The sequence below is a fragment of the Hippocampus guttulatus genome, chromosome 2 (genome assembly GCF_054856545.1).
Source record: "Hippocampus guttulatus isolate MCC_2025c chromosome 2, RoL_Hgut_1.0, whole genome shotgun sequence".
In the NCBI taxonomy this organism is placed as follows: Eukaryota; Metazoa; Chordata; class Actinopteri; order Syngnathiformes; family Syngnathidae; genus Hippocampus; species Hippocampus guttulatus.
In genome coordinates, this window is record NC_141262.1 from 32,526,434 (window position 1) to 32,552,163 (window position 25,730).

Sequence of the window (25,730 nt, forward strand, 5' to 3'; positions counted from 1 at the left end):
AAGTGCCCCTTTATGTGGTATCCACCTTGGCTTTGTGTCTGAAAATCCCTCTGATGAAGTCGTCAATGCACCAACCCGCCCCCAGCCTTATAGAGTGGGAAAGCTGGCCTGTTGATCCTGCTTTTGCTCTTTTAACTACTGGCATCCGACAAGCAAATAAATCTTTTGTTCGACTAGATACTTTTTGCAGAGTAACTCCACTTTCGACAACTGGGTTTACAACTGCACATATTTATAAGTCTTAAAAAAGACTTTTCGTTGTATACAATAAGCATTGGTGGTTCAGTGGTAGAATTCTCGCCTGCCACGCGGGAGGCCCGGGTTCGATTCCCGGCCAATGCAATATCATTTTCTTTTCCCTCCAAATTGGTTGTTTTCTTCCCACATACCAAAAATACGCATGGTTGCTTCGTTGGACACTTAAAGCTGTCAGTAGGTGTGAATGGGTTTTTTTTTTGTGCCCTGAGACGGACTACCAACCAATTCATGGTATGTGCTCTGCCTCTCACCCCCCGACAGCTGAGAGGAATCTAGCACCCAAACGAGGTTAAGCGGTTCAGAGGATGGCTGGATGGGGGAGGCCAATACAAAGAGAAAAATCAGGAAAGTCTGTGTTTTCAATGTCTGTGCTTTTGGGTATAGTTGTCAGAATACCAAAAGTATGACTTTGAGAACCTTCCTGCATAGTGTCTTGATAACAACGAAAAGCTCAAACTTCCAATGAAATTAGTCAATGAAAAATATGTAAATGCAATTCTTCAGGGTTTTTTTGGGGCTGGGGGTTATCATTTTGAAGATTATTTACCAGTAATGAACATTTGATCACAAAAAGGACAACACCTGCACAGTTTTATGGCCTGTTCTCTTCCCTCTTCGTTGTTTGGACAAGAATTGACTTCCGGGGTGGAATGGCTCACCCCCTCCTCAGTCTCGTTTGCGTCTTCTAACTCCTACCTCTTCTCATACTTGATGGTGAACAGCAGGCTTTTTTTGTTGTTGTTGTTGTTGTTGTTGTTGTTGTTTTGCTCACCTTTAAACCAACTGATGGACAAAATTCAGGAATCCAGTTTTTTGAACAGGATACACTGGCACCAGATCAACACTTGAACTCAGCTTCCACTCGGTTCATTTTTGTTATTGTCATTGCATTTTCAGAAAGATACTTTCTGATGTTCTATAAAAACCTGTAAGGCTGCCCTGAGTTCTTTTTTCTAGCATCTGTTAGTGGCCCTGGAGGGCTGCAGCAATATGCTTTCTTACTTTAATATTTCCCTTCATATATAAATCGAACATTTTAGAGAGCCTGTACTCATTAATTTGAATTATAATTTGCAACCTTAGAAAAGCAGAAAATGTGGTCAGGAGAGCTCAGCCGTCTTGCCAGAGTTGCTTAACAGCAAGCTTTGCAGACGGGCTCATCCGCTTGTCCTGGCTGTTGACAACCTACCCAAAATGTTTTCAGATTTCACTGCATGCTTCTTGGTTCTCCAGAAGCAGCACGCTTTGGGAGTGAGTAAGGCGTAAACCACTGTAGCCGCAGAGAAAATGGAAAGCTATGGCTGTACTTACACTAACAGCACTAAAAACATGTGATGTTGTTTTATTTTTGATAGAAAATAATAATCTTTGTCAAGAAACAATTATCACACATAGTGAACTTGCTTATTCATCAGGTAATCTAACCCTTTCCAAAAAAGACTTGGATCACTGATTCACAACCAGGTCGTTGTGGCATAGTTGTGTGCCACGAGAGACTGTCAGGGTGGCAGGTGAAATTATCCAATTCCATTTCATTTGTCAGAAAATTATTATTTCTTAACTTCATCTTTATTAATCTACATATGCCAGTGGCATATTGTGACAGGCAGAACAATAAAATCCAATTACAAGAGTCAACAGAACATTGAAAAACAAAACAACTGCAGGGTCCACCATAAATGGCGGCTCCGTGGCCCGGGATCAATTCGTGCCACCCGAAGTTAGTTGATGCAGTCCAAATTTCATATGTAAATATGATGGAATCAACCTGTGCTTGCTTGTATCATATCTAATATTCAAGATTTTGAGCACTGTTCACTTAAATTAATCAACCATCGTTGCTGTTTTTACCCCCGCTCTCCACATTTGACACATTGCAAGCTGTAGTACATACTGGAGTGCATCAACAGTCCTTGCTTCACTATTTCAGCCTCAGGTAGACCAACTTATATAATTATAAATGTCATTAAGTATTGTTTTAATTCACAATATCTACAGTACACATTGGGCAGTGGAGAATGTGGATATTCTTTGGATCGGATAGCTTGATCGCGCATTCTTGCATTCATTTTGGCTAAGACTACACACTTCATTCTGCCATATTTTTGCTTACGGTTATATCATACCGTCATAAGCTATTATCGGCCCATGCCTATGATCCACTTGTTGCAATTTATACAACAAAATTAGTCAAAGCTTACTGAGTATATCAGCTTTGTGGTCAACTAGGCCAGAACGTACACGGAGTAAGTATATTTGTACGCAAATTAAAGAAAAAAGGCCACATGATTTATATTAACAACTGATTCACTGTTTGATCATTCATGACTATTTGTTTTTGTTTTTTGCGATGCAAGGCACTTATATCAAAACATGCACAGCAATAGTGGTCACTTTTTTTAATGGTACTTATATTAAAATGATGAACAACAATGGTAGTCATTATTTTTGCCTTTTATTTTGCTGTATTTTACTACATTGAGGCTTTCAGATTATTGTCTGTTGAAAACATTGTAGTTTTCAAATGACAGTAATCCCTCGTTTATCGCGGGGGTTACGTTCCAAAAGAACCCGTGATAAGTGTAGTCCGTGATGTACTCATCTTACAATTATTACATATACAATACAATACTGTATTGAATCAAACCAAAGATGAAACCTTTTTAACATCCATCCATCCATATTCTAATTCGCGTATATTGTAATATCACCATTCACCATTAGATGGCAGACTTGGCTTGATTTCGCTTCCACCCTTTACTGCAACGTGACTGTGCCTAAAATTTAGCAGATTTGGACTGACATGTAGGACAAACATGGTACCGGAATTATGTTAACATTTTGGGTAAACTGATTTTTGTGAGTTCTTGCGCTTATTGTTGGCATCCCACCAGACCGCTAGGGTACGATGGTTACATATGTAACTATGGTTCTATGAGTCCCGAATGTCTGGTCACGCGGAATCCTCATGTTCACGCAAGGTTCTGAGGGATGGTCTTCTGGGCGCCACCGGATTTTGTACACATCCTGGGTCACATTCTCGTCCGGCACTTGCTCAAAAGTGCATTCAGTGCTTGCAAGAGAACCCTTTGCATTGGAAAAGAAAAACACAGCCTGTCGTTATTTGTTTGCGTCAAACCCTTTGCTGTTGAGGTAAGACAGTGGGTCTTTTATTATACATACATGCAGAAATGTATTATGAAAAAAAGGAAATATGATTATTCATTAATTAGTATTAATATTACATAAATGTCACATAATTTGCACGTACGCGCTATATTCAAAATGGCAGTTTTGTCAGAGAACACATTGTTGGTTAGGAAGTGGTAGCTTACTATGTGGCCTCCCAGTCGCACTGATTAAAAATTGTGGCCCGTGCAGCATTTGAATCATCGATCCCTGTTCTAGACCAGTTTTCCTGAGCTGGGGCCACGATTTTTGTCAGAGAACATATTCACGATGCTTTTAGCTAACATTACATAGCCTCGCCACAATACAGACTATTTTAGTGAATGTTATTTATAGACCAACTTACTGAAATGTTTGTCAATGTTGGCTGTTCCACTGCTTTTTTTTTCGTAGTTCAAGGTAAAAAGAAAAAAATGACACAATACCTCCTGATTCTAAACCACGTACCAGGCAGAGCTAGATGATGCCACTGAAGAGAAGCAAGTAGAGCGCGCCACAGAGAGAGAGAGAGAGAGGTCTTGGAAGACACTGCTTTTCAGAAAGAGGACATAGCATGAAAGAGAGGCATATAAAGATCCTGAGAGTGAGATACAAGTAGAGTGTGAGACAAAGACAGGGAATCATGCAAATACTGTACGAGCATCCACAGACACTCAGTTTAGTGAAGCTGAAAAAAGCAAATTCTGCTGGACTGACAGAGGACCTGATTCCTCCAGGTTCCGAAGGAGATCGCTCAGGACAACATTATCCATCTCATTAAAACATTCACATGCGCAAAGAAATCATACACACAACTGCGTCCCGTTTTGAGTTGGCTTCGGACGATTCACAGAGGTTGGATGACATTTGATTTTGAGTATGATTCGGAATCCAGCTTTTCCATTGACCATTTTGCTCTCAACCGGTTAACAACAGTCTTGACCAATGTGTTGAGAAAATAAACGTGATGATTGATACAGTCTGAAAGACAGAGAAAGGACATTTACTCCTTATCCGCCCGGCCTTAAATTGAAAGGAAAAACAGTGGGGGATGGAATTCAAACATCCCACGGAATTGTTTACCCAGTATCCAATTAGAAAACTTCACACACAGTCAGTCCCTTTAATCAATTCTTTGTAATGACTAAATAACTAATAGCTCTCATCTGTCTTGGAAGTCGAGGCTGGAACGAGGTCAAGTTTCCCCTCCTATGACAGTTCCATAATGTCACGTTGCGTGGTGGTGGTGGACCCCAAAAAGCAGGCAAGAGGGAGGAGCAGGTTGAACTTGACAGATTGTATTAAAACAGAGAAAACTAAATCCTAAACAAAGTTCTGAAAACAAAATGAAGCCAAAGTATCAAACAAAACCCTGACTGAAGCAAAAAACTACCAAATAATCGAAACAAGACCGGAACAAACATGACAGCAGCGAACACACCAACAAACAAACATGACAGCGGCCAACAGCAGCAATGACCCGACAATGAGTGGTCAGGCTGGGAGTCCTTTTAAAGCCTAATTACATAACGACATAACGACCAACAGGTGTGCAGCTGCAGGGTAAGCCCTACAGTGCCACCTGTTGGTCCCAAACCAAATTATGACACATAAGAAGCCTGAATGACATTTCGACATTTCCAATCGCTCAGTCATTGTCCACACACATCAAACAGAAACAGACAGACAGGAAGAACTAGCCAAGCTGTCTATGCACTTTGTTTTGTGGCCGTGTGCTGAGAAGACGTCCACAGAAGATTACCGTTGTGCACTCACATCAGTCTCACCAGCCCTGGAAAGACAGAAACCGCGATTAGATGCTGAGTACATACGCAGCAGCATCCGTGCACTCACTTTGGCTTTACAAAGATTTATCCCACCGGTGGTACAAAGTAGTGTGAGGTGGCAAAAGAAGATTGAAAATGACCTTTGTGGAGTGGATTATTCTGTTCCAGCACTCTTTCAAAACCCGCCGACCACAATTCAGAGGACTGATAGAGATCACAACGATTCTTGCAGGGACGTAGATCCCATTTTGCAGCCAGGGAATCTGCCAGCTTCGTTTGCAAATTGACTCAGCATGCATTCAGAGGTCAGTTGTGGCGGCGCTTATGATCGAAAGTATCAATTGAGGTGGAGAGCCAATCAATACAAAGCCAGCCAATCATTTCTGTGTCATCAAATACCGCTTAGACAACACAAAGATCACCGGGAATGATCACTCTGGGTGAGAAAGGCAAGAGCTCAGAAACAACCGTCCCGGATGACCTGGCATTCTGCTATCAAATTCTCATGAGATCTTTTTAGTGGGGGGAACGAACCTCAAGCCGGTCAAAGTCTCTCTTTATTTATGTCAAATTTCCATCGATGGCACCTCCTTCTCTGATATATCATAAGTTAACAATCTACAGGTCTTGGGACTCATAAAACCAAGTCAATGAGATTGAATGACTTCCTTTCCTTGTACGCATGCTGAGAATGTTTGCTCATGGGTTTCATTTTATTTTGTCATCCATTTAAGGTACGAATACAACAGCCTCGGCTGTGTAAATGTCAAAACGACCCTCCAACCCCAGAAAAACAGTCTTTCCAACATCACCCCGCTCTCTGTTGCTACTAAATTGCACTCTGGCACAAAATGTATTATTATTTCCGACCACATAACATTTTTTTCACTCACATTTCAACCTTAAAAGGTTAAAGTTGCGTCTCGTGAATCAGAACATAAAAACACATCATTGTTGGTGACCGTAGGCAAAAGAATACGACCAAAAGTTTGAAACAATCAGGCCAACCCGTTATTTTGCATGCGTCTGCGTGATGCTGAAACTAAAAATAGCACTTCATGTATTTATGCTGAACTATTTTCAGTAGCAATGGGACTTACTGAGACGGCTTTTTAATGTGTGTGTCTTTTCATACACAAACAGTGACACAGCTTAAAGAGTCAGTGGCTCCTACTCAGACGGTTCGGGATGGATTCAAATAAGGTGCCCTCTTTTTTGACAGAAAAGTCATGTTTTTAGAGAGCCACAAGCAAATTATCCCAGAAGTTCTAAAACGAGATGTCATTGCATCAGTCCGCCTGATTGTTCCTCAGCCTACGCTCCCACTTAAAACCCCCTTTGCTTCATGGTTTGACTATGGAAACTCTTTGCCTTCATTGGCCAGATTTTCAGTCACTGTGTGTACAGTCATTAGCCAGTCTATTGCTTCATTCCAAGTTGGAATCTCTACTTGTCATCACATGTATTTATTTATACAGGGGAAAAGGGTTTGTCAAACGATGCCCGGAAGGAATTACCGGTACAATTATTTTCCAAAAAGAAACTTTCGGTTACCCTATGGAGCTGTGCACTTTCATTTTAAAAGCAAATCAAATGTGTTCCTGGAGGGAGCTGTGTTTCCTGTGAGATATCCCAACTAACATTTTGCGTATGACCTGATTACTGAGTTCAGAGTCAAATTGAAATGCATAATAAATGGGCAAATAACAAGCTACTTGGACTAGAAGGAGAATGTTGCATTACAAAACAATTCAGACAAGCTTGTCCTTGTTTCCTCATGTTGGGTGAAAGGTAGGAATGTTCGATACTACTTTTTTTTTTCCAGACACATACCAATGCGAGTACTCATCTCTTGAGTAGTCACCAATATCTTTACCAAATGTGGACACCACGAGTACTTCTGAGATGTAAAATTTCCAAAAAACAATGACAAAAAACTACAGTATATAGCATTTTTCCATTAAATGAATTAATTAATGTCGATTTTCTATTATCCTTTTGCCATTTATTCGAAAATGTATATGTTTAACAGAAATAACTCATTCATTCATCTTCCGAACCGCTTCATCCTCACTAGGGTCGCGGGGGTGCTGGAGCCTATCCCAGCTGTCTTCGGGCAGTAGGCGGGGGACACCCTGAATCGGTTGCCAGCCAATCTCAGGGCACACACAGACAAACAACCATCTATTCTCACACTCACACCTAGGGACAATTTAGAGTGATCAATCAGCCTGCCGTGCATGTTTTTGGAATGTGGGAGGAAACCGGAGTACCCGGAGAAAACCCACGCAGGCCCGGGGAGAACATGCAAACTCCACACAGGGAGGCCGGAGCTGGAATTGAACCCGGTACCTCTGCACTGTGAAGTCGACGTGCTAACCACTGGACTACCGGGCCGCCGGTTAGAAATAACTAAATAACAAAATAAAATAATTAGGGGATAAATAGGGCGGCACGCTGGACGACTGGTTAGCTCGTCCGCCTCACAGTGCAGAGGTCCACGGTTGAATTTTGAAGCTCCGGCCTTCCTGTGTGGAGTTTCCATGTTCTTCCCGTGCCTGCGTGGGTTTTCTCCGGGATCTCCGGTTTCCTCCCACATTCCAAAAACATGCGGGGCAGGAACACTCTAAAATGTCCCGAGGTGTGAGTGTGAGCGCGAATGGTTGTTTTGTTGTCTTTGTGTGCCCTGCGATTGGCCCTCACAAGGGTCGCGGCGGGTGCTGGAGCCTATACCAGCTGTCTTTGGGCAGCAGGCGGGAGACACCCCGAACCGGTCGTCAGCCAATCGCAGGGCACACATAGTCGAACAACCATCTGCGCTCACACCTAGGAACAATTTAGAGCAGTGGTTCTTAACCTTTTTCGAGGGACCGAACCCAACCAGGTAATATGCACATTCACCGAACCCTTCATGAGTGAATAATAAATGTATGTATTTTTAACAAATTCAAGATATTTAAAAAACGCATTTATTAAAAACAGAAAAAACTAAATAAAAATTCAAGAGATAAGTATACGTTTTTGGGGGTTTTTTTCACACGGTGACTACTGAGCGAACTAAATTTCCCGCAGCAGATTGGACAAGCAATGTAATGTGATCATCTGCAGCCAGTGATGGCCAAGCGGGCGTGTCATAACTAATTAACATGTTGAGTCACGTGTGTCTTACCCTCCATGGCAGAGGCTCCGTCGAACCCGAGACTGACTCACCGAACCCCTGGGGTTCGATCGAACCCAGGTTAAAAACCACTGATTCAGAGTGTCCCGTTAACCTGCCATGCACGTTTTTGGGAGGAAACCGGAGTACCCAGGGGAAAACCCGTGCAGGCACAGGGAGAATATGCAAACCCCACATGGGGAGGTCGGAGTTGGAATCGAATCCTGCACCTCTGCACTGTGAGCTCGACGTGCTGTTGAAGTGTGGGATACAATTGGCAGAGGTTTCTATCCCTGAGCTCCAGGATCGATAACTAAAACTTTACACAGTTGTCTATGTATGTTCGTCTATTTCACTGCCAGGCTACTCATCAAGCAATTTTTACTTCATAGAACAAGCAATACTTCCTGGTAGTGAATGCAATTACAAAGGCCCACTTGGCATCAGAATAATATTATATGGTGCATGAAATGTGAGCTGCTTAAAAGTTTGAAAAAAACTTACCGTACTTGGATTGAATGTTCCTTCATAGCTGGAGGTGAAGAGAACAAATGATGTGTAACACTCTCGCTGGTGACAAATTGTTTACTCTCCAGATAAGGCAGATGCAGAAAGGTTTGTAAAAGCTTTGGGCCCACATGTCCACTCTTAGTAACCATTATGAGAAATGTGTCAGGGTTAGGGTTGAAAGCATGACCGGCATACTAAACTCTCAGTGTTCCAAAAGCCCTTGTGAATGACTTACAAAAGCCTCAATAATTGACTCATAATGTATTACAGATGAGGATCAGGCCTTAGCTCAAATAAATGAACCTATCATCAGATTAAACGTCTGGAGTCCATGTGACTAAAATGAGGACCGGGCACCTGTTGTAAAGTGTTATAGATTTATTTTTACAGCCGTTCCAAAGTTCGTTGTTTTGCTTGACTCATACGGAAGTAGCTGCCCTTTATGGAGTTAAACTTAAAGATCAGATGAACGACTTTTAAACTGATCTGCCGTTGCGTTTATTTCCTGTACAATGATGAGCAGATGAGATGGAAAACTCATCACAAATGTGCCAACGCTGCACAACTCACTTAGAGCTGGTTGCTGGGATGATGGAGAGCGTCGGCCTGCGCTAATACTTAATGCTAAGAAACTCGTGCAAGTACTTTATGCTGTGAGTTGCAGTAGCCTCATGCTGGATGGATCATCCAGCATGAGGATGAGACACTGATCACGAGAATGATTTCGCACAATAATTACGAAATTGATCAATATCAACATGCAACACTATTTCTAGAAATCTCTGCCAGTGTTAACATTTTCAAATTATCAAATCTACAACAGTCCTAGAAAATCACAATGTCTCATCACTAGTAAGATATCCTTTATTGCACTGCTGGAGAGGCAGCCACTCAGGGGGCGCCATCATAAAAATAAAAAAAATAAAAAAAGGTTTAAGCTGTTTTTAGAAGAGGCTCGCGGGCTAATCGTATGGTTTTGGGGGGCTATCTGCGCCCGCGGGCATCACATTGGAGACCCTATGAAAGTGAGAGGTACAAGATCGAGCCACATTGTGTTGATTTTTTTCACACATCATTTGACAGTTTTAACAAATATGCCCAATATATACTGTATATATATATATATATATATATATATATATATATATATATGTGTGTACTGTTATCGCAACGTGTTAGATACTATGAGTATGTTAACGCAGGTCAACAGCAAGCCAAACTCATTTATTCATGAGCCAGGAAACTGAGCGTCTTGCTCCTTTATTACGGTCTTCTTGACGGCGTACAGTGAACAACTGTGACATCAGCTCAATGAATTGTAGAGTGAAAACTGAAATGAACAGATTTAAAACATGCATTAATATTGTGTACACAAATACAACACAAATTGTCAGGTGTTTAACAAAGGACATAAATACAGCTCAAAGTGTGACATACTACGATAAACAATGCGTTTTCGCAGTACCGTCGCATGCTAATTAGCTTGTTAGCACCGATTTAGCATCGTCGCTACATCGTTAGCAGTACTCTAAGCTAGCGAGTTTCCAATAACAACAATTGAGGGAAAACAATCTCCGAAACGCATTTCTAAATAATGATAAACACGAGCAGACTTACAGCAATTGCTTTCGAAGGTGAAACGAGAGGAATATAACTCAGGAGGACCAGTTGCAACGACCACGGTCAGGCTTTCCGTAATGACTCGTCTGGTGAAACATGGCGTCTGCTACCAACAATGCACCGCGATAACTAAATGAATATTCTAAACAGAATTACTATTAATATATATATATATACAGTATATACTGTATATACTGTATATATACTGTGTATATATATACTGTATATATATACAGTATGATATATTTTTCAACCGCAAAATCCTCCTTTCATGTTTGATGCTTCATAATAAAATCCTGCCTGTATTTTAGCGCATAGCCACTGACACATCTTCAGTCTGATTGATCTGCCTCATTGCTGTTTTTGACCTCATGTCAACATTTGATGGTGCGAACCTGCCTCAAGTTTGATGGACCTGCCTCATACTTTATGGCTCTGTCAGGTTGGTCCAATTTGACACTCAGGAATAAAACACAAGGAGGAGACAGGAGACTCAATTCTGGTACCAGGAGGGAACGAGGAGAAGCGTTCCATTCCAGTTCTCGGCACGTCACCCTCACCATCTCCTCCTTCCCCCCTCATTTATTAGGAAAGCTACTACATAGGTGTGTCCAACCTAAAGGGTGGGGGCTGTTGAACACACACTGAACTTGTTTGACTATGTGTGTGTATGTGAGTGCAAATTACGTACATGTGTCACAAAGACATCACGTTGCAGCTGGTGTTGATGGCTCCATTCACTGTTCACCCTTGCTCACTGTTTAGTCTTAACACTTATCTCTTCCCAACCACGTCCTCGGAAAGGTGGTTGCGTCCCTAAACTTCCACACAGTGCACCAAGCATTCTTGATTATAAAAGTGAGTACATAATGAAGAATATATAATGATTATAGGTATGAGTACATAATAAAGGATATATCTTTATTAAGAAGTATAAGCGTTCTTCATTGCGGGCATAGTCAATTAATGATTGCAAGCATAAGCGTTCTTCTTTGCAAGCATAATCAATTTATCATGTCAGGCAGAAGCGTTCTTCTTTGCGAGCATAATCAATCGAATAATATGCAAATGTATGATTACTAAAAATAATCAATCCATCAGGCTCTCTCTTATTCGCGATCAACTTGTGTCGTACTTGCGGCTGAGGACTTGGCTTGAATGTGATCAAACTATTTCATATTTGATCACGAGGACCTGTCACAAAAATGATTGACCTGGCTTATATGAAAAAGGGTTTTGCAGATGATTGCCCTCTCATGCTGAACATGCTTCGGGCCCGCCTAATATTTGATGCTGCATCGTAATGTAATGTTTAATTTAGATTTTTATTTTATTACAGTCATAATAGTCCCTCAAGGGGAAATTCAACCCACATGCGGATTTTTACTTTGCGTTACACACCAAACATTGAACCAGATCACACGTATGCAGGCATGCAAAGAAAGATTCAGCGAAAGGGGGCCTAGTAAAGACTGCTGTTCCACTTGAGCTTGGGCAAAGCTTTCCACAGTACATCTTCATGACAGTGTTTAACGGTGTGGAAAATTGATTTTGAGGGCCTGCCTCCTCCTTGATTAGGAGGACCAGCCTAATACTGTACTGCATAGACCTGTCTTGTGACTGATGGATCTGTCTCATTGTTGCTGTTGTTGACCCCATGCCAGCACTTGATGGTGTGAATCAGCCGCATACTTGATGATTCAAAGTGGTCACGTACTTGATTGTTTTTTGTTTTTGTTTTTAATATATGATTTGGACCGACCTGATACTTGATGCTGTATAGCTCATGCGGGTAATTGCAGGACCTGTCTCATACTTAATTATGTGGGCCTGCTTTAGTCTTGATGTTACAGGCGTAGAACAGTAGTAAAAATCACTCTGAAGAGAAAATAAAAATATCTTATAAATTTGGCAAACCACAGAGAAGAGTGTTGTTTACAAGCCTGCCAAATTTGAATGAATAAATAAATCACCAAGTATCTAAAATAAGGCTCCAAAATAATGAAAAATAGAGCCGCCTTCCCAGTTGACGCTGTCGGTGTGTGTCTGCTGAATGCAAAGAAAACATGCAAGCTCATCTTACCTGTCACTCAAACACGTTCTTACGGCATGTGCTCACATGTGCGTCAGGGTGAGCCACAAGCTGAATTTCATGTGTCGCTGTGTTTGGTCAACAGTTAACTTTCCCTCAAGTGTCTGTTACGTGAAAACCACACAGGACACAAAACCAAGCGAAGTTATTGTGGACACGCCCATCGCCAATCCGCTCATTTGCTCACTAACTAGCGGGCTTGCTAATGTGGGAGAAGTAAGTAAGTAATACTGAAATGTCTCCGTTGTGTGTGAATCCAAATGCTCGGAGCAGTCAGCAAGTCATTTTGCACACTAGCTCACTCCACTGTGAGTGTGTTGAATTCACTCAATTTTATTTCATCAAGTGGTTTTAAATAAATGTATAATCTGCTTGCTGAATTGACTTGCCTCATTCTTTAAGTTGTTGACCTCATGTCAGTAATTGCTCATATGGACCTGCTTCATTCATGATGGACTTGTCACATACTTAATGGACCGTTCTCATATACAGTATGATAATCAGGACTTGCCTCATATTTGATGAAATGGTCTCATGCTTAATGACGAGTATCAATGACACCCTTGATGTTTGCAGGACTTGCCTCATCCTTTATGGACCTGTCTTACGCTTGATGATATAGATCTCATGTCAGTACTTGATGGTGTGAACATTTTCAACACTTTTTTTAGTGGGAGAGAAGCATTCATCAAAAGAACCAATTCTTTAGGCCACAAATGTGTCTCTTTTGTTGATGGAAAAATCACGCGTCATCACTCATGCTGCTCATTTGAAAGAAATGTTGTTAAAGTCAGTGATGTACTTTTGGGTTTGAAACGCACAGTAAAAAGTTCATTTGCAATCCAAACTTTCCGATTTAAATAAATAAATAAAACCCAACAAAATGGCTAGTTCACTGCAGGGTTTAAAGTCAGTCGTTGAGAACCCCCAGCTGTGGTGGCCTTTAGTCACACAAGGAAACGGCGGTAACTTATTTATGAGTTTGTCACTTTCCTGGAATAAGATGAATAACAGAATGAACAGATTCGTATTCAATAAAAATCCATAAATGTAACTGTATTAATATAAAACGAATACCAATTAGTATTATTGTATCAATGAGAAGAACGACGACAGCACCTTAGATTTATAGTGGATGAAAGATTTATATTGTAGGCCAGGGCCTCTTGAATTATTTTCCCAGAAAAAACAAAAAAACAAAACTTAAAGAAATCTTTATTGATCCATTATTGAAATTGCTTTATCCTCATGAGGGTCGCGGGCGTGCTGGAGCCTATCCTAGCTGTCTTCAGGCAGTAGGCGGAGGACAACATGAAGCCGTTGCCAGCCAATCGCAGGGCACATGTAGACAAACAACCACTCACAATCACACCCAGGGACAATTTAGAGTGATCAATGAACCTACGGTACATGTTTTTGGAATGTGGGAGGACACCAGAGTACCAGGAGAAAACCCATGCAGGCACAGGGAGAACATGTAAACTCTACACAGGAAGGCCGGAGGCTGGAATCGAAACCATGACCTCTGAACTCTGAGGTCAACGTGCTAACCAGTCGACTATCGTGCCACCCTATTTATTCATTAATTATTGTATTTTATTATGTATTTATTTAGAAATATATAGTATTATTTACAACCCCCCCTAAAACAAGCTCAAAAAAAGCTGATAAACATTAAATACACAGTTTCCTGCCCAAAAATTGAGAGACATGTAGAAAATGAAACTCGGGAAAAAATGAAATCGGAAAAACTCAAAATATGAAAAAATATTGGGCGGGGGGAGAAAAAAAATCAGCCATATGCTAATCCGCAAGTGCTAAACTGCAAATATGCAGGGGTCAAAGAATACAGCTGAACATGTTTAGTTGACATTAATTAATTGGATTCATGTGAATGCAACTTGCTAACTTACTGCTACTTGTACAAGTTGGTATGAATAATAATTAGTTGTAATTGCATTACTTTTAGGTTGAATCTGGAAAGAAATTCAACAATAAACACATTTCAATACTTTAAATGACATTTATTTTATTGCAGAATTTCCAACCGTTTGACAGGGTTTAACACACAAATGAGAGCCAAAGCAGAAATGCTTTAATTATGACAATAACGATCTAGGGGGAAAATGTAAGTTTGTTAGGTTAAGTACAAACATACTGTATATGTTTAAAAAAAGCAGAGCAAAAGAAAAATATACACAAATATTGGAAATATTTTTGTACGAAATCACAAGAAATATAATTCTGAAACTATTACACAAAAGATACACATTGCTAGACAAAAATAGTCGACCAAAAACATGAATTAATTAAGTATTGTCCTCTTCCAGCTAAAGTGTCCCCACACAGGCTATGTTTAATTGACAGCACTTTATATATAAACAATACAATAGGCCAGGTCTAGATGCTCAAGTTCAGGCTGTGACGGGTTTCATAATTGTTAAGTCAAGTCAAGTCAAGTCAGCTTTTATTGTCAAATATGCTCTGTGTGGAACATACAGCCCATATGAAATTACTTTCCTCTCTCAACCACAGTGCAAACATGTTGTGCATTGAACACACACAGCTAAAATTTACCTTAACATTCTATAAGACATAAATAAAAAAAATATGTTAAATAAAAATAAATAAACAAACACAGTAGCAACAACAGACAACCAAGGGCACTTGTGATTATTGTATATTCGTAGATACTTGTTTTAAGTGCAATAATTGGATGTCAGATGCTGGGGGAGGGACGCCGATTGTGACAGGAGGCAGGGGCGGGGGGTGTGGGCAGAACATGGAGGGAGTTTAGTTTTCTGACCGCCTGGTGGAATAAACTGTTCTTGAGCCTGGTGGATTTAGCAGAGAGACATCGCAGCCTCCTCCCCGATGGCAGCACGTCAAAGAGGCTGTGAGACGGGTGGGTGGGATCCCCGGGTGGGTGGGGTCCCCTGCGATCTGGGTGGCTTGGTGGGTCAGGCGAGAGTTGTAAGTGCCCGCGAGTGGAGGGGGAGAGAGACACCAATGATCTTCTCAGCTGCTCTCACCATGCCCTTCAGACTCTTTCTGCAGGACACGGTGCAAGCGGTGTACCACACGGTGATGCAGCTGGTCAAGATGCTCTCAATGGTGCCTCTATAGAAAGTCTGCATCATGGGGGGGGCTCTTGCTCTCCTCAGTTTGCGGAGGAAGTACGGGCGCTGGTGGGCTTTTTAGGCTCGTGAGGTGGTATTAAGGCTCTAGGTCAGGTCTTCAGAGATGTACACACCAAGGAACTTACAAGTGTTAAAGAACAAATCTTTGTTAAAAATATTTGTAGAGTGTTGCACTAACCTGCCACACATGTTTTTGGAATGTCGGAGGACACCGGAGTACCCGGAGAAAGCCCACACACGCCTTGTGAAACGTGCACCTGTGGAAGGGCCCATCCCCTTCTTGCAAGCGCTTACGATGTTTCATTCATACCAACATCCGGGGTATACATTTCTGTATTAAAATAATGCCCTATTTTTTTCACCAAACTCCCGGTCCCACTGTTTTCCGTCTACTCTCTTTTTTCTGCAGTTAATTTACAAAGCCAAGTTAACGTGGACACAACTTTTCACAGTGGACACAATTAATTCAAATAGTCAAGACAATGAATTACTGCAAGTTTCAAAAACTAGAACAGGCAAGTTCAATATCCCAAAACGTTAGAACTCTTTCGGTTCAAGAGAACCAGCAAGTGACCTAAATAGAGCTATGATATTTTACAGTGCACCTCAATAACATTCACATTTTAAGTGATTTGATTTTTGTTAAAACAATGTGCAAAATGAGTTCTTATTCTGAATGTTGGTTTCTTGTAGGGCAGCTTTATGCCATCCTTGAATGTTGAGAGGCCTTTGCGCTGGAAAAAAATAATCACAATATGTCCTTATTTGGTTGTAAACCTTTGTTGTTCAATTAGAATAGTGAATCTTTTATACGTGCAATGAAAGATTTATGATGAAAATGTAAATATATTACCAGCATGTATTTGGCCATATTTAAAAGGTCATTTATGTGATGCACCGAGTCAGGATGTGCGCGGTCCGAGGTGCCCCACCCCTCTCGCTCCCCAGTAGCCCTGATGAAAAATTGTGGCAGCATACAATTGTCCCAACAAGTGTATGATAATAAAGTCTGCTCTCGTTGTATTTACATTCAACTTGTAGTGTATATTACGAGTGAGGTCCACACCCCAAACGTTCTCGTCCTGGATTCGCCCCTTTGATGATGAAGACCTGTATCAAGATTTAGTCTTCTTGATACAATTCATAATTCTGCCGCACGGTTGGGACTTGCTTCTCATTCGATCGCACGATGACGACCTCTCTCTCTCTCTCTCGTATAAATTCCCACCAGCGTGATACTTGATGTCGCGGTCCCGCCTCGGTGACGCAGCACTGAGCCACCAAGATGCCCACCAGGCGCTCACAACTTGGGAGGAGCTTGGCATATGCCTGCTGGTTTCTTCCCACTGTCCTGTGAAGACACGCTTTTTGGAGAGGCGATAGAAAGCGAAAGGTACTCGTATGCTTTTAAACTTTTGAATGCCGGCAAGTGGCACGAATCAATCCTTTTTGAAGCTGGTGTAGGAACTGTTCGACCGTACTTGTGTCGGCGACAAATGATTTGTGGAAGGTGTGAAAAAAGAAGCCGAAATTTAGAAGGGGTCAATCATGGGTTGTTTTATTTGTGGATTTGCACCTGTCGCACACGCGTAAGTGGATAGTTTTTGAACATATATTATTCACGTGGATGGAAAGAAATTACGCATGAAATAGGATTAATATATGTCTGACGTGGAGTCATTTTAATAAAATTGCAATACAACCGATTGTTTTGTGCGGGGATTTCGCTGCAGCAGGTGTGTTGGACAGATCGGCAGACTGTTTGGACATCAAGGCTGATCCGAGGGGGATGTTTTCACACGTTGTCAGTGTTTACTATAAAGTCACGTCACCTGCAGCTTGCTCGATTTGATATAAACACATGAAAGGACACACGCAGACTGCTCAAGTTAATATGTGTTACATTTCCCACCTATTTACGATAGCTTACCCCTGCAGTATGAGTTTTAATTTAAACAATATAGCCTCAAAATTTGAAACACGCATGCAAGCGTTAACCCAAATAGAAATCGCGATACAGTTTACCTTGCGTATGCAGCCTTATCAACCTGTCAACAAAGCTGCATGCCGTTTCGTTCTCTGAAACAAACCAGATATCCAAAGTGGCTTCATACAACTAAACCGATGAGATTGTACATTGTACCTTATGCGGTGTTCATTTTGAGAATAGTAAATGGTGTTTTAATCCCCAAAAGGTTTACTGTATTGAGTGAGGGGGAAATGGTATATCTGCAGGTCTAATGGTGCATTGAAATGACTGTCATCATCATTAATTGGCCATTATGTGCATACAAAAATAGCCAATGTCTATCTGGTCATGTCCCAGTGATGAGCACGTTTCATTTGGAGTGGAGGCAGGTGGAATTAAATGCAAGAGGCATGAAGAGCAGCAATATCTATCTATCTATCTATCTATCTATCTATCCATCTATCCATCGATCTATCTATCTATCGTATATACTGTATATCTTATTTATTTGGATGTGTCTGCGCTCGAAGGCTTCAGATTGCTTCATTTGACAGTATTTTGCATCATGAGACAAACAGCAACTTGGAAACAAATAGCATGGTAGATGGTTAGGTGACCCACATTGAAATAAATAGGGCTGAGGTTCACTTTCAGTTTGGAGAATTTGAATGAGGAAGGCCACCGAGGATTCAGGACTAAATATTGTCATTCTTTGTTCAGGATGTACGCTCTGATGATTTGAATTGTGTGCTCAATGTGAAGAATTGTGTCATGCTGTATGTTTCAGTGCAGTAAAAATGACAGTAATTGGTAAGGGGGAAAATATACTGTATATATTCTCGCAGTGACTTCCTTTTCTGTTTTCTGTCTTTGACATAAGCAAGGAGGGCCAGATTCCCTCTGAGGTGTTTGTACAACCTGGAGGAGAAATGCGCCCCTCAGACACGTCGAACAGCACAGGAGAATGGGAGCCTGATGAAATCGGCGTGTGGATTCTGCCCAACGGAAGCATGGATTTAAACCATCATGGTTTCCACACAGACATTACCAAGCACCTCGGGGTGCAGATCACGCTCATCGCGGCTTATTCCCTCATCATCCTGCTGGGGCTTCTCGGGAACGCGCTTGTCATCTACATGATCATCCGCTACAGGAATATGCGAACAGTCACTAACTTCTTCATAGCCAACTTGGCGCTGGCAGACTTGCTGGTGGACACTTTGTGCCTACCCTTCACGCTGGTCTACACCCTGCTAGACGAGTGGAAGTTCGGCGCGGTGCTGTGCCACATGGTGCCCTTCGCCCAGGCCCTGAGCGTGCACGTGTCCATCCTGACCCTGACTGTCATCGCCCTGGAGCGCTACCGCTGCATCGTCTTCTACCTGGGCCAGCGCCTCACGTGGCACTCCAGCTTCCTCATCATGGCTTTCACTTGGACGATCGCGGCGGTCCTGGCGGCACCCTTGGCCATCTTCAGAGAGTACCGATACGAAGAGATCCCCTCCATTAATCTGCACTTCGCCGTCTGCTCCGAGAAGTGGCCGCATGGGACCAGCAGGGACGGCGTCATCTACAGCCTCTCCATGCTTCTCCTCCAGTACATTATCCCCCTAGCGATCATCAGTTACGCTTATATATGCATCTGGGTCAAGCTGAAGAATCACATCAGCCCGTCTACTCGCAATGATGCCATCACGCGCCGCAAAAAGACCACCAAGATGTTGGCGCTGGTGGTGGTGGTGTTTGCCATCTGCTGGCTGCCCTTCCACATATTTCAGCTGGCGAGCGATCTGGACCTGGTGCTCATGTTCAAGGAGTATAAACTAATATACACCGTGTTCCATATTGTGGCTATGTGTTCCACCTTTGCCAACCCGCTCCTCTACGGCTGGATGAATAAAAACTACCGAAATGGATTCTTAATGGTCTTCCGCTGTGAGGATAAGCCGGATTCTTTCCACCCCGAGGGCTCCTTCAGGACTCGCTCTATGAGGCGGCTGACGGTCATCGGCCGTAACGGCGGACACCCGCCGACTGCCGTATGAGATGCCGCGAGGCATCTCAACATGTTGCTATTCTGCGGCACTTGTGGTACAAAGTACGGACTGGAGAATCTCTCTCTGTGAATGTTGTCTACTGTTTCCATGTCAATGTTGAACTGAGCAAAATCATAACGCATGCCGGGGCGTATTTACCCATCTGGGGGCACGAGACACAAATAATCACAAGGCCCTCCATATCAGTGTATGACCAAAAAAAAAAAAAAAAAACATTGTTCATCATAACTAAAAAGTGTCTATTTTCTGAGTTAGACAAAGTCCTTAAAATCTTTCTCAAGAATGATCTAACAAGTGAATCATCTCAATCAACATTTAATATAAAGTAATTCACCATTTCGACCGCTTTAATATTCGCATCTTGGTGAAACTCGTCACTCGTGTCACTCTCAACTTCGTCTCTATACTGCATCCGCCTCAGCTGACACTGACAATAGTGCGACAACTACTGGCAAGAGAGTCTAGCTCTTGCTATTGCCGGTTTCACACATTCGGTAGTTCTGATGAAAACTGTTTTCCTCTCACGTCCGCTCCGCTCATCTGGGACCATAACTCCGTTTCATTTGCCTCACAACAGGCCAACCAGTTTGTTGTCCTGAATCAAGTCAGCACATGCTGTGAGATGATGGAATTCTATCTTATGCAAAGTGAGGGTGGGCACTTGACACTTAATTATGAAGTCAGCTGCATTGACACGATGATCGATTAAGCATTTTGATGTGTTTCTAAGGATGTGAGTTAAACCTAATCCAATAGTAACGGCTTTAAATCAAAGAAAGCTTTTAAAATCCGCTTTTATGAGATATTTAGGGGGACCCTGGAAATCTCGGGACCCCGGGTAATTGCCTGCCCTTGCCTAATGGTAAGTCCGCCCTTGGCTCACACGTTCTTCATTAGACTCCAAACTAGTTTGCATCAACAGCGCCTCTGCTGGTTGCAGCCAAGCAGTGCATTCCATTTTCCTTAAGATGCTATTAATCAATAACAATGGCCAACACCAAATATTAATTACAGATGACTTTATGTAAGCCTAAAAATATTTTGGACACTGTTTTCAAGATGTTGTTTACCTTTGCTCTTGCACATCAGGTTTATTGCATTTAAGTTTGACCTTAAATGTGTCACGTAGCAAGGTGGTGGTGGACCCCAAAAAGCAGGCACGAGGGAGGAGCAGTGTGTGCTTGACGAATTGTATTAAAACAGAAAACTAATTCCAAAACAAAGTTCTCAGAACAAAACAAATCCAAAGTAACAAACAAACACCATGGCAGAAACTAAAAACTCTCAATAACAAAAACATGACCAAAACATGACTGAAGCTAAAACATAACAATGAACTAAACATGACTGAAACAAACATGACAGAAGCCAAGAGCAAACAGCAACAAACAAACATGACAGTTGCAAGCAAACAATGACCCGACACTGAGTGTTCGGGCTGGGAGTCCTTTCAAAGCCGCGAATTATCTAACGACCAACAGGTGTGCAGCTGCAGGGAAAAGTCCCACAGTGCCACCTGTTGGTCACAAACCAAAACATGACAAAATGCTTTGCACCATGCGTTGACATTTATAGCTGTGAAATTTCTGTAAAAAAAAAAAAAAAAACTCCACCTGCGGAGCTAAACCCTTAAATCATAAATATTACTATATTATGTTATTGTTCTTTGATTATTCAGATGAAAACCTGATTTGATAGAGAATAAACGATGGCAGATTCTGAAAAGGCGCAAAATCATAAAGAAAAGTAAAATCATCTCGAAAAGTTTACTTGCATCTCTGATTGAAAAAAGCAAACGTGTTGACCACTGTAATCGATTCCACACAATTGTCATAATTCCTTGAGATCAATTAATCGATGAATAGATTGTTATGCCCATCCCTGGTACAAAAGGAACCGTTTGGCCTCATTGATCTGGCCTTAAGTTTGCATCTTGCTTTATGTAAAGAAATCATTTCATTTGTCAATGTTCATAGTGAACCCACTGCTTTCAAATGAGGCTCACTAGTGTGTTCATTATTTCTGTAATCTGCCCAATGTGTTCCTTATTAATGCAAATGACTTGTTGGTAAGTAATGTCCACTTAATTATGAAGTCAGCTGCATCGGTCAAGTAATTTGTCCCTACTTCCTGTTGGAAGAAACTGCTTTCTTGTGATTACAAGGCTAATTTTATTTTTTCAAACCCTCGTTTCTTTTATTTGCTGACTTTATTGTGGTAGCTTTTACTGCAAATCGAGTGACATTTTAATCTAAGACATCTACTAAAACTGCTGCTGCTTCTCTGCCTCCACAGGAAGTTAATTATGTTGACCTGACAGCGCTTCAGATCAGATGCAACAGCGGGATTCCTTTTAACGGAACATGAGAAACGAGATCATGTGAATGAAGTGCAATGAGGTGACGAGGAGAATGTTCGAGAGGGCCCCTAAAAAGGATTTGAATTAAAAATCGCTCGCTCTCTCTTTTTTTCCGCCCAGACTATCAGCTGCGGAACTGCATGCGCTTTGCTGGTTGTGTTTTATCAACAACACTTTCGACCCATGAGCTAAACTGGCACTCGGAAAATGTGACAACATGTCAAACAGAAACTTCTGCTCACAACTGTGTCAAGGTACTCAAGAAGTGTGTCGGTAAATACAGTAAGGACAACACCTAGTGGGGCCGGGCTTATAACCTCCATCAAAACAGACAGTCAGAAAAGGAGTTGAGCTAAACAATTCCATCCATAAACTTCTGGATGGCTTTCTGAACAATTTTAACAGCAAATAAAGCAGTCGGAAAAACAAACAGAACTATTGTGGCTTGTATAAGTGTTTTCATTTTCCTGCAGAGAAAATGCTTGTAGCCAGAGTAGGAATAGCTATACACCCACAGGACAGATTTTACGGCTTAGCCTACATATTCCTTTATGTTCCAGAGACTCACATATAGAAGCTGGAGTCTTTGACTTATATCATCTGGGGGGAGGGAGTGGGCATGCCTTGTGCCTTGCATTTGATGTTTGTTCCAATGCTTTGAGAAATAATGTCAATGTGCAGAATTAATTAGAGATCTGTTCCCTTGTGGAAAACACATAAAGGTGATTATAATTAAAAGAGATAAACTAAGTAGCCATTTTAGTATGATTTACAGTCACAATGTCCAATGAACCATAATGCTGCTTTGTGCGTGTGTGTGTGCGTGCGTGTGTGTGTGTGTGTGTGTGTGTGTGTGTGTTTGTTTTTCTACTGTTACATAACATTTGTCTCTTGCAGTCCACTGAAAACAATCCTTCATGAGGTTTATAATAACTAATTGTTAATTCGGTGCAAAAACATACCAATTATGATTATTACACTATCCGCCCATCTGTTTTTTATTACACTTGCCCTCATTAGGGTCAAGGGTGACAATGATTCCTGCTAATATTCACACCAATCGATAATTTGGAGCAAATGTTGACCAATGACTATTCAGTCATCCTTTCAAGGTGAAGTCAAGTCAAAATGTGTGTTCAAAATATATTCTTTGTGGCCCCACGAGTGTAAACACTGTATTTGGATTAATATTGTGTTTGTGGAATATGAATTAAGCAGAAAAATCCACCCATTTTTAAACCATTTTCGGTGGTGGACATTTCTTGGCAATTAAAAATTACATCACAGTTGCTCAGGGTTCTGGTAAAGACCAATCACAGCAAAACTTGCTCATGTCAAATGACCAAACTCAAAAAACAGGTAAGGCGTTATTGGTCATTACCTGAAATCTGAACAACTATGGCTGTGTCCGTATTCATAGACTGGCCACATTTTCGTCCGCATGACGTCACTTAGCAACTCTACTGCATGCGGTAGCCAAATTCACAATTAAGCCTGTACAAAATTACCACGGTTTATGCAGTCCACAGAGCCTACATGAGGAGGAGCCTTTGAAGGTGTCAAAGGACCCAGCGTGGAAACCACATGTGGTCAAGCTGCGCCGAAAATGACATCATGTGGCTGAAAATGCGGCCTGCGGAGGATGCAGCCTGTGAATTTGGACACAGCCTGTGATTTTGAATCGACAGCCATGGCCGCTCTGAAATGGACAAAAGCAGTCAATTTTGCTGCTTCATTCACATTCTACAAATGTAATATTAATCAGAATACTGTGTGAAGACGAGTGGGGGCTCATAGAACATATTGTCTATCCATCCATCCATTTTCCGATCCGCTTTATCCTCACAAGGGTCCTAGGGCATGCTGGAGCCTATCCCAGCTGTCTTCGGGCAGTTGTGGGGGGGGGACAACACCCTGAACCGATTGCCGGCCAACCGCAGGGCACACAGAAACGAACAAACATCCGTGCTCACACTCACACCTAGTGACAATTTTGAATGTTCAATCAGCCTGCCACGCATGTTTTTGGAATGTGGGAGGAAAACCCACCCAGGCCCGGGGAGTACATGCAAACTCTACGACCTCTGTACTATGAAGTCGACGTGTTAACCACTCGACCACTGGGCCGCCCTCGAACATATTGTAAACAACCTATTTGACTTGACTTTCCCTTTAATGCCTTATCCTGTTCAGGGCAGTAGGGAGCTGGAACCTGAAGCTGACTTAGGGCTGTATTCTGTAATTTGCGTTTAAGTCTTTTTTTTTTTTTTGAAACGCGACTGTTTTGCACCCTTTCAAATTTCACCGATTCTCCAGTCCAAACTTCTGACACACCCACAACGTGTAACCTGGAAACTTGTGCGCAACCACAAAGGAACTGTGAGTTGAGGAAGACTGAAGGTGGCCTGAATATCACCATGTAAATGTAAAATTAAGTTGCATAGCAGATCACGAAGTTAAGATAACAATCGGCAATGACATGCGTGCCTCTCATTTACCAAGCTTCTTTGAAGGTGCAAGTGTTTTTACGTTCTTTATTGAATAAGTCTAAGAAAGGTAATGTAATCAGAATACTATGCTTATGAATGAGCGCATCTTTATACCACACACCGGGCTTGTCATTTAACGGGATTGCATTGATCAAATAAAAACAAATGATTCAAAACCTAGTTTACTATCACCACCATGACGCTGACTGCAGTAGCTGTTTCCAGACAAATTCCAAGGCCCGATCATGAGTCAGTCATGTCTGTCACCCAGCCTGAAACAATATGTACAAAGTGATGTTTCACCTTTTCAACTTAATACTGCAAAAATTAAAAGATGCTTAAGTCTTCGGGAGAATACGCGCTCTCCGTCATACTTTAACAGGAAACACCCTCATTTCAGTGTTACGCTACCCAAGGTGAATACATTCCATGAAGGTGCATAAGCCAAAAAAGTGCACACCCGCGATACTTTTCTGAGTTAGCTAGTCCATATTACATTAGAAAATGGATGGATGTCCATCTCAAAAGACTTGACAACCCTTCTTTGTGGGTAAACCTTTGCTTTTAGAAATAGACAGATGGACCAGGTCATGCATAGGCGGAAAACAAAAAGTTGAAATAGGTTAAATAGGCAAACTGTTTGTTTTAATAATAATAATTAAAAAAAACATTCTGTTTTATTTTATAAAAAATGTAGCATCATTCATATACAATTTTTTCAGATGTAATCAATCAACTGGTCATATAATCCAATTATTGAAATGAAAAGTTCATTGTATAAGTTAATTGTTTTTACTGATATCAATTAACCAATTGCAGTGGAAATGACTACTGATAATGTGAGTGATGTGGGCAGGCCATATGTAAGTAAATAAATACATGTTTTTTTCACAAATGCCTTTCAGTCATACATAGCGTAGAATCCCAAAATGTTACAGTTAATTAAAAAAAATCCTAATCAGTCAAATTGAAAATAAAAAAATAAAATTAATTCATATTTTGCTGGTCTGGTATATTTGAAAGCGTACTTTCTTGTTACTGAATGGGTGAAGTGGATGCATGTTGGGTTGTTACAAAATACTGTACCACCGCAGTGTTTTTCTGCCCTCAAGTGGTCAAATGTA

At 41.5% G+C, this 25,730-nt stretch overlaps 1 protein-coding gene and 1 non-coding gene across 2 annotated transcripts; both read left to right on the forward strand.

Moving 5' to 3' along the window:
- The first annotated feature begins 271 nt into the window (after positions 1-271).
- trnag-gcc (transfer RNA glycine (anticodon GCC)) lies at positions 272-342 on the forward strand. The gene has a single exon. It is a non-coding gene; the product is annotated as a tRNA-Gly (tRNA).
- Positions 343-17,077: 16,735 nt separating this feature from the next.
- On the forward strand, positions 17,078-22,867 carry npy7r (neuropeptide Y receptor Y7). The gene is made up of 2 exons (XM_086105741.1): positions 17,078-17,125; positions 18,582-22,867. Exon 2 carries the CDS (start codon positions 18,631-18,633, stop codon positions 19,744-19,746), a length of 1,116 nt encoding a protein of 371 aa, XP_085961867.1. The 5' UTR covers positions 17,078-17,125; positions 18,582-18,630; the 3' UTR covers positions 19,747-22,867.
- The last annotated feature ends 2,863 nt before the right edge of the window (positions 22,868-25,730 follow it).

Bases quoted from the DNA above. Each gene is read 5' to 3' on its own strand.
- npy7r (XM_086105741.1), top strand. From the start codon at position 18,631: ATGCGCCCCTCAGACACGTCGAACAGCACAGGAGAATGGGAGCCTGAT.